The 7,994-nt window shown below is 39.6% G+C and overlaps 2 protein-coding genes across 2 annotated transcripts in view; one reads left to right on the top strand and one right to left on the bottom strand.

Moving 5' to 3' along the window:
* Window positions 1-3,504, bottom strand: part of LRRC49 (leucine rich repeat containing 49) — a 70,507-nt gene extending 67,003 nt beyond the window's left edge. Inside the window, exons 1-2 of the mRNA XM_026055097.1 lie at window positions 3,425-3,504; window positions 922-1,214 (exon numbers count right to left, since the gene is read on the bottom strand). Of these exons, the coding sequence (XP_025910882.1) occupies window positions 922-1,214; window positions 3,425-3,504 (373 nt within the window). The remainder of the gene's footprint in view (window positions 1-921; window positions 1,215-3,424) is intronic.
* A 591-nt stretch (window positions 3,505-4,095) lies between these two features.
* Window positions 4,096-6,469, top strand: LOC112960633 (la-related protein 6-like). Its single transcript, XM_026055098.1, is given in 4 exon segments — window positions 4,096-4,158; window positions 4,160-4,209; window positions 4,748-4,940; window positions 5,393-6,469. Coding segments are annotated over 4 exon segments (1,383 nt in total).
* The last annotated feature ends 1,525 nt before the right edge of the window (window positions 6,470-7,994 follow it).

Below are 7,994 nucleotides of genomic sequence, written 5' to 3'. Positions count from 1 at the left end.
CCGGGGCCCCGCGGCAGCGGTGCAGCCGCAGCTGATGCAACGGCGGGCGAGGCCCGGCCCGGCCCGGCCCGGCGGGGCTGCGCGGCCCTGCTAGCGAGGACGCGGCGTTTCTTGGGAAGAGCGGCACAGTACGTGCTACTGATCAAATTAGCGATAAGTTATTCCTGACAGACGTTTCTCACAGATTTTCTTTTCTTTTTTTTTTAAACATAAAATCTATGACTTAAGTAGAATTAAGCCATGAACTGGCACTTGTTTTATAGCTTTGGAAATAAGTTGGCCAGTCACTAAATCAAGACTCCTTTAAATGCAGAAATAACTATGGCCATATAACCTACTTCTTACTCTGCTCTTCCTCTACGGCTTGATAATGCCATTGATGTTTCTGTATTTAATAATAAATTGTGGGAATTATTATCAATGCCTGAAATTCCTTTGATGCCTGCCAGGACATCTGTAAAAGGAACATCCAGGATTTTGTGTCAGGAAACTGCAGGGAGACAAAGCTCATTTGTGATCTTGTGCTTTCTACTAAAGCTGCAGGTGCTGTAATAGATCCAACCACAAAAAGATTCAGGTATAGTAACATGAAATTCAGTATTTTGTTCAAAGAACAGTTATTTCTAATTTATTCTCTAATTTAATATCCTAGCACACATTAGAATGAATTGCAATGCATTATTTAAATTACAAGGGTATAGTTTGGGGGGATTTTCTGCAGCTACCAAGGTTGTCAACTATGCACTACACAAATGGGAGGCAAGGATAGCTAAACACAAGCAAAATGCTTAACCTGAGTTTCCTTAGTCTTACCACAATCATACGTGATTATTGTCTTTCTGTAAATCAAATGCGTACCACAGTCTACAGTATTACATTCTACTTAAGTGATTTCTTAAATTTGAAATATCTCTTGTTTACCTCGATGACTTTGACTTTTCTTTGACATTCCTTGCTTGGCGAGGAAGCTCAGCCTGCAGGTGGGCGTTGAAGCCGTGGTGGCGATGGCCCTGTACTGGGGCAGCCCGGGAGCTGGTGGGCAATCCACGTCCCTGGCTGCAGGGACAGCGCAGGCAGCAGGGGCTGCAGGGCAAGCCGGCCGGTTGTGCTGAGGCCCAGGCGTGTGCGCAGCTCCTGCCTGCAGCCAGCTCCTGCCAGCAGCGGCAGTCTCGCCCTTCAGTTCTCCCAGGCACCCCCTGGGTTTCCTGTGGCTCCTAAGAGTACAAAGATTTTAGTAAACAGTTAATTTCTGGGAAGATGGGCCATGCTTGGCCTCTAGGGTTTCACTGCTCTGCAAGTGCTAAAAATATCACGCTTGTGGCATACGCAAGGGTCTGCCAAAATACACCATTTGATTTTTCTTCTTTTAGTGAGGCATTAGTAATGTAGACTTTCTGTTTAAAAAGTAGGAAATTTAGAGCTCTCAGGCAGATTGGAGAAGCAGTGCATGTACAGATGCTCTTGCATGCACAACAACTGAAGCTATGTTTGAGGAGTTCATTAATTAAAGTGTTTTTTTTTTTAATAATGCACAAGTGGGCCAAATGAAGAGTAAAGCTGCTGCTGAGTGAGGACTATTTCCAGCCCAGACAGTCATCATATGGCTTAAAATGCTTTTCAGTTATCTGGTTTTGGTGTGCACACTTTCTTTTCACTGCTTTAGTGGTGTGAATCTTGCCAAAACTAGTACAACGCCTTGTGGACATAGTTAGGCAGTTCTAAAGATATTGTATACCATTAAAACAGGATATAACTATAAGGCCACTGTAATAATACCAGTATCAAAACTAAGATATGGCTATTAATCTATAAGACAAGCATGCTGTATATACAAAGCTTGTGTAAGAGCTTCTAACCCTGGCCAAGACCAGAAAAAAATGTGGTTATTTTCAAGCTTAATAACACATAATAGCTAACTCTTAAATGCCAGTTATTTAATCCGGTGCAGTAGGTATTACCTTCAAAAATGTTCTCTGACAATGCTGATCTATATTAAATTCTTGGAGGAGGTTGACTTTTTGTAAATGGCCTCTTCCTGATCCAGAAAAGGCCTGAAGTATTGACACAGAGAAAGCTATAAAGGCTTCACATCACAAATAGGTGAGTATAATTCACACATGCTTTTGCAATTTACATGCAACATTAGCTAAGTAAATAGCTAACATGAGCTATTTACTTTCAGGAATGTAGCACTGGGTAAGAAACTATTTATCCAAGCACTTGGCATTGTAAGGCCTGGTCTAACCCCCCAGTGGGAATAAGCCATTTAATTCTTCAGCTAAGCTAAGAGAATTTCTAGATTTTTTTTTTTCAATTTCTTGATTCTGTAACTTAAAGTCATTTCCTCAGGGCCAAAACCCTACAATTCTCAGGGAGGTCTCTTCCTTTTAAGTGTTTGTGACATTCAGTCTCCAGCCACTTAGCTGCCAGGTATTTCACAAAACTCTTCAGAATGTGTGTCACAAACATGATGTCTCCTTCTACACATGAAGCAAAGCTGTTCTTGCTCAATTTAAATTTCTTCTGGGTGCAGCCAGACACTGGAAAAATCTGAGCTTTAAAAGGTGAATGTTTTTATGTTTATATGAAAATGGGAGTCTTCAAATAATGCTTAATAGAAATTAATTTGAGATTTAAGATTGCTGCTGCCAGTCCCATTACTAGGAGCCATAATATTGTACCCACTGGTATTTTTTACCAAACTTTCAGTGGTTGCACTGTTGGAAATTTAGCTATGCTGCTAATTATATTGTCATATAATGCTTATTACTACAGTATCACATTCTTTTCGAGACTTGGCAAAATTTTGTCAAAAGGTTAGGTTGCATCCAGAACTCTTAATACGTTGTTTGTGAGTTTTGATAACCAGAAGACAGTATCTGTTCTCTATGCGCATATGCATTTAGTTTCCTGTATGACTAACAGCTAGCTGAGTCACAATTCAGAAAGGTGGTTTTTCATACTATCCAAGTAGTTTTGACAGGCTTATCCTTCATAAAGCTCTGAATAAAGAAATAAGTAAATCAAAGTGGTGAATGACTACTAGATATTCTCACTCTGCTAAGAAAAGGTTACCTTAAATTCAAGATGGAGCTTACAGCTTTTAGAGGGTTTATTAGCACAGACATTCGCAGGTATTTGGAAGGTTCAGATGGAAAGAAAATAGAGCATCATGCTTGGGAAAAAAGGTAAAAATTAACTGCATATTTGTTGCCCTATCTGGGGGTGAACCATAAGTCGAAAAATCACCAGCTTCAAAAAGACAAGCCCTAGACAACTGCAAAAACTTGTGACAACTGTGAGCACACTCCTTATGCAGAATCCATTGACCTAGGTAGGATCTCCAAACATAAACCAAGCATTTGCCTGGGCAGTATTTTTGCCCGTGTGCAGGCACCGGCAGTTCAGGGCTGTGTGGGCATACGTGATACCATCATTCCGCATTAAGATCACCCCGGCTGCTGGACAAACTGCTGTGCAGAAAGGCGATTCAGCAGGCTTCATCCTCCCTGCAAGGCTGCCTTCAAGGGACCCTAGTATGGCACTTGCTCCCTCTTGTTTAATTATTTCACAAGTTCTGCAAGTCATTTAAGACAATTTGGGGAAAAGCTGTGTGGCTTCCCCTTTTCATTGAGACCTTATTAATAGCAATTACATGATTTATAGGGTCTAGAGAGCTTACTGGGTTGTTTTTTTATAAGTAGTAGTCTTTTTTTTTTAAACTTACATGATGGTCCTACTGCAAAACTAGACCTTTAATAGTTTTGAAAAAAAAGGCTCTGGCTCAAGATATCATTTAGACTTGGGCACTACAGTTCATGTAGCAACATTTATGGCTGTAGTCTGTGGGTGAACTATTTGCCCCAATACTACATAGCTTTTTTTTTTTTTTCCAGCAACAAGCATGTGTTGCTGTAATTGGATGTGGCAAAAAGTTTATCTCAAATGCATGGTTGCAAGAGCTTTTTTCTGGATAGGATTTTCAGTAGTGCTCCGTTTTGCACGGACCTCTCAATGTGATTGGCGTTGGGGGGAGATAGGAAACATAACAGCAACCTGCATATAAGTGTGCACCTGATCATCTGTTCCTGAGACATGGTACAAGAACTGATACTGTACTGAAGTCCTTAATCTGAAACATACCTACAGTTCAAGCCCTTCATCTGTTAAAGTAACTTCACTTGTGGTTTGTCACTCTGGAAGTGACAAGTAAAAAGTGCTACAGTGCTCTCACTATTTTTTTACCCTCTGGATGCTGGCTCATGATACCAAATACATTCATGAAGTGAAGACGCTTGGGAAATTATCATCGCATCAAGTTAGAATATTACTTGTTATACAACAGTACTTGTGAAACAAAAATATTAAGTCTAACAGCTTCAGCTTGGAAAGTAAACTGCTGTCACTGGAGGAACTCTGCATAGCACCAAGCGCCTGTGCACCTGCGTTTCACATTTTAGTGCCAGACTGGGGTTGGCAGAGGGTTTGTAAGACGCTAGTGTATGTGACTCATTGTTCTACGCTAAGATCAGCTCTTGGAATGAGCTCAGGAATCTGATTCCTGAGGCTGACTGGAGAGCTTCATCCTCTCAGCTGGCCTCAGATGGAGATGACTGCATCTATTCAGTGCCCATGTATAAAATAAGTTGAAGTCAGCACTGTGATTAAGCCCGTTCATTTTGAGAAAATTTTTTGCATCCAAGGCTTTGCTGCGGTCTGTTAATAAAATGATTTAACTGTTTTCCAGTGGTGGGGAAAATGATGATGACTCTGACCAGAACTGGAAGCCTCCAGAAAATGATCTGATCCAGAAGTTAATAGCACAGATTGAATATTACTTCTCAGATGAGAACCTTGAGAAGGATGCCTTCCTCCTAAAGCATGTGAGAAGAAATAAGATGGGCTATGTCAGTGTTAAACTCCTCACTTCTTTTAAGAAGGTAAGTTAACTTTCAAAAACTTTTAGTACCTTGTGTAAGCCTAGTTCATCTCAAAAATTTAGAGGGCATGAAGAAAACTTCATAGGGTCAGTTTTATAGTCTTCCTTTCTCTGCCTCTCTGAGTTGATGCAGTTTTGATGTGATGGTTAGTTTTGCTAGAACTTTAATTTCTAAACTGTTTCACGATTGTCTAGGGGAATCATAAGCTTTAAAGTGACTACATTTTTTAAATATTCTGGGAGGCAGTCGAGTCCTTTTTTTTTTTTCCTCTGAGAAGGGATGGTGAATTTGATACCCTTTGCAAAAGTATGGAGATCCAAAAACTATAGTAATAGAAAGTATCCGGCAACAAAAGTCAATTGGTCAAAATCTGCGTAGACTTACCGTAATTAATTTAGGTGGTTAGTTAATTTGAGATTAACTGTTATCCTTAAACTGTGTCTGTCTTAAAGGTGAAACAGCTTACCCGTGACTGGAGAACCACAGCATATGCACTGAAGTACTCGGACACTCTTGAGCTCAATGAAGATAACAGAAAGGTGAGAAGAAATACTCCAGTTCCAGTGTTTCCAAGTGAAAGCCATCCCACCAAGATGTTACTAGTGTATGATATCCACTTGATTTCTGAGCTTCAGGCTCTCAACAAAGAACAAGAAAATGGATGTATGCAAGAAAAGATAATGGAGCATCTCCTCAAAGCCTTTGTAACTTTTGGTGTAATTTCATCCGTTCGTATTCTCAAGCCTGGTAGGGATCTACCACCTGATGTCAAGAGGTTCAGCAGTCGGTACAACCAAGTAGGAACACAGGAATGTGCAATTATAGAATTTGAAGAAGTAGATGCTGCCATACGTGCTCATGACTTCATGTGTGCTGAAAAGAGAGAGACTGGCATGAAAGTTGTCCTAATAGGCATGAAACCTCCAAAGAAAAAAGTTCCCAAAGACAAGAACCGTTACGAAGATTCCACCAAGAGTCTTAACAAGGTTAGATCCCTTAATAAGAGAGTTGAGGAACTTCAGTTTGTTGGTGATGAATCTTCAGCAAATAGCTCTTCTGACCCAGAGAGTAATCCTACATCACCATTGTCAGGACGCAAAAGTACTGCAACAAGTACTACGAATAAATTAAGCCCTATTATTCACCCAAACAACCATTTGAGTCCTAATGTGTCACCCAGATCAAGTCCTTGGAATAGTCCTTCTTCACTAAGAAAAGCAACCAAAAAGTCTCCACTGGCTGAAGACAGCAAACTTAACCCAAACGCTAGCCCTGAAATTCCAAGGAAGGGCACAGATTATTCTTCAGATAGCAGCATCACTCCTTCTGGTAGCCCATGGGTACAGAGAAGACGACATGGTCAAACTGTATTGCAAGAGAAGAGCCCAGTCAGTAGCCCCATGCTAGCTCGCAAGATACAAAATGCAGATGGTCTACCTGTAGGGGTGCTGCGGCTACCTAAAGGGCCTGATGGCACTAAAGGATTCCATAGTGGATGTGAAAGAAGGAAAGCTATGAAGAATGAATAAATCATTCTTTAAAAACAATTTTGCAAGTCAGCCAACAGCTTTTGTTCAAGCTTGGTGAAAGACTGTCAACTGAGTGACTGAATTAAGTCAGTATTTAATTTTTAAAGATTTTGTATTCATGTAGAGACTTTATCATTTGTATATTGGTGTACTCACTTATCTGCATTTTTTTTAAGTATTAGTTTGAAATGCCTAAGCATTGAAACAGGCATCTAAAACCATTCATGTAACTATTTACTATTTGTAAAGCTATGACCCTGAAGAGTAGTGTGTAGACACTTACTGTTTAGCAGTTGTATTTTGATAGCTATGGTATGTTACCAGTCTAATCTTAAGGAATAGAGGTTTTGAAGGCTTCCTCGTTTTGTCTCAAAAGGAACTAAGAAACTTATGTTACAGTGAGCAGTTCCTCTCACCTTGCATTTATCTCCAAAGACACTAGCTATGGTTTACAGGACCAAAGTGTGTATTTTTCTGTGATGTGAATAAGGATGCTGAGCATTGAAGATTGTTCTGTAAGTTTTAACTTATAATCAGGTGGAAATAAACTAGAACATTAACTCAGCCTAAATCTGTTTCTTTAAAGAAAAAGCTGCAGCTGAACCGACACCTAAACCAGATCTATACCATATAAAATTCTAGTAGTTACTCAATTTACAGTGCATTCAGTAAAAAGAATAGATTGAAATGTGCTCTGCCCCACCATGGATTGTTATTTCAGTGGTGATACTTCACTCTCATATTGACTATATGGCAGACACATTTTTACACAATATTGTAAACTAAACAGTGGTAATCTCACATTAGCTCCAAATTTAACAAGAAGGCTCAGTAACAAATGCCTAAATTAAAATTACTATTATCTTATCTGAAGCCAAAGAAGGTACCTTTGCACTTTTATTTAGAAAATTATATTCCTGAAAAACAGCCCAGCTACTAATTTAAAATTTGAACCATACAAGACAGTTCTGATTAGATTCTTCTTCATTGAATAACTTCTCTACATCCTTTCCAACTTTCATTTCTGTTTTAAGTGTGCTCTTCTGCAGTGGAAATAGCTGCAGTAACACATGGTTAGCAACCACCGTACTGCTGTGCACGAAAAGCCATCAGTCCTGAGGTATTATTCCCTCTCCTCCAAACAGATTCCTGGTTCTTTTCCTTTTACTTTACACAAAGGAAATCCACCAAGTTACCTCCTGATTTCCACTACTGGTAGAGACACCACAAATCCAGATACTGTTATATTCAACCTTTTTATCAACAGCAGATCTACAAGTATCTAAGTGACAGGTAAAGAAGATACTCTTCAGAAGAGTGATTCCCTAACTCTAGATTACATACAACAGCACTGTCCCAGTAGGTATCCAGACCATCTCCTTTTTTCTTCTTTATGAGGAATACTGTTGTCTCATAGTAATCAGTTTTTTTTTTTTAAATATTATGAAGTTACGTAGCATTCATGTACCATCAGATACCAAACAGTTTGAGAACAGTAGTTCAATGGATACAAAACAATAGTTTG

Source organism: Apteryx rowi, unplaced genomic scaffold, assembly GCF_003343035.1.
Source record: "Apteryx rowi isolate R43461 unplaced genomic scaffold, aptRow1 scaffold_981, whole genome shotgun sequence".
Classification (NCBI taxonomy): domain Eukaryota; kingdom Metazoa; phylum Chordata; class Aves; order Apterygiformes; family Apterygidae; genus Apteryx; species Apteryx rowi.
This window is presented reverse-complemented; position numbering and strand designations above follow the sequence as displayed.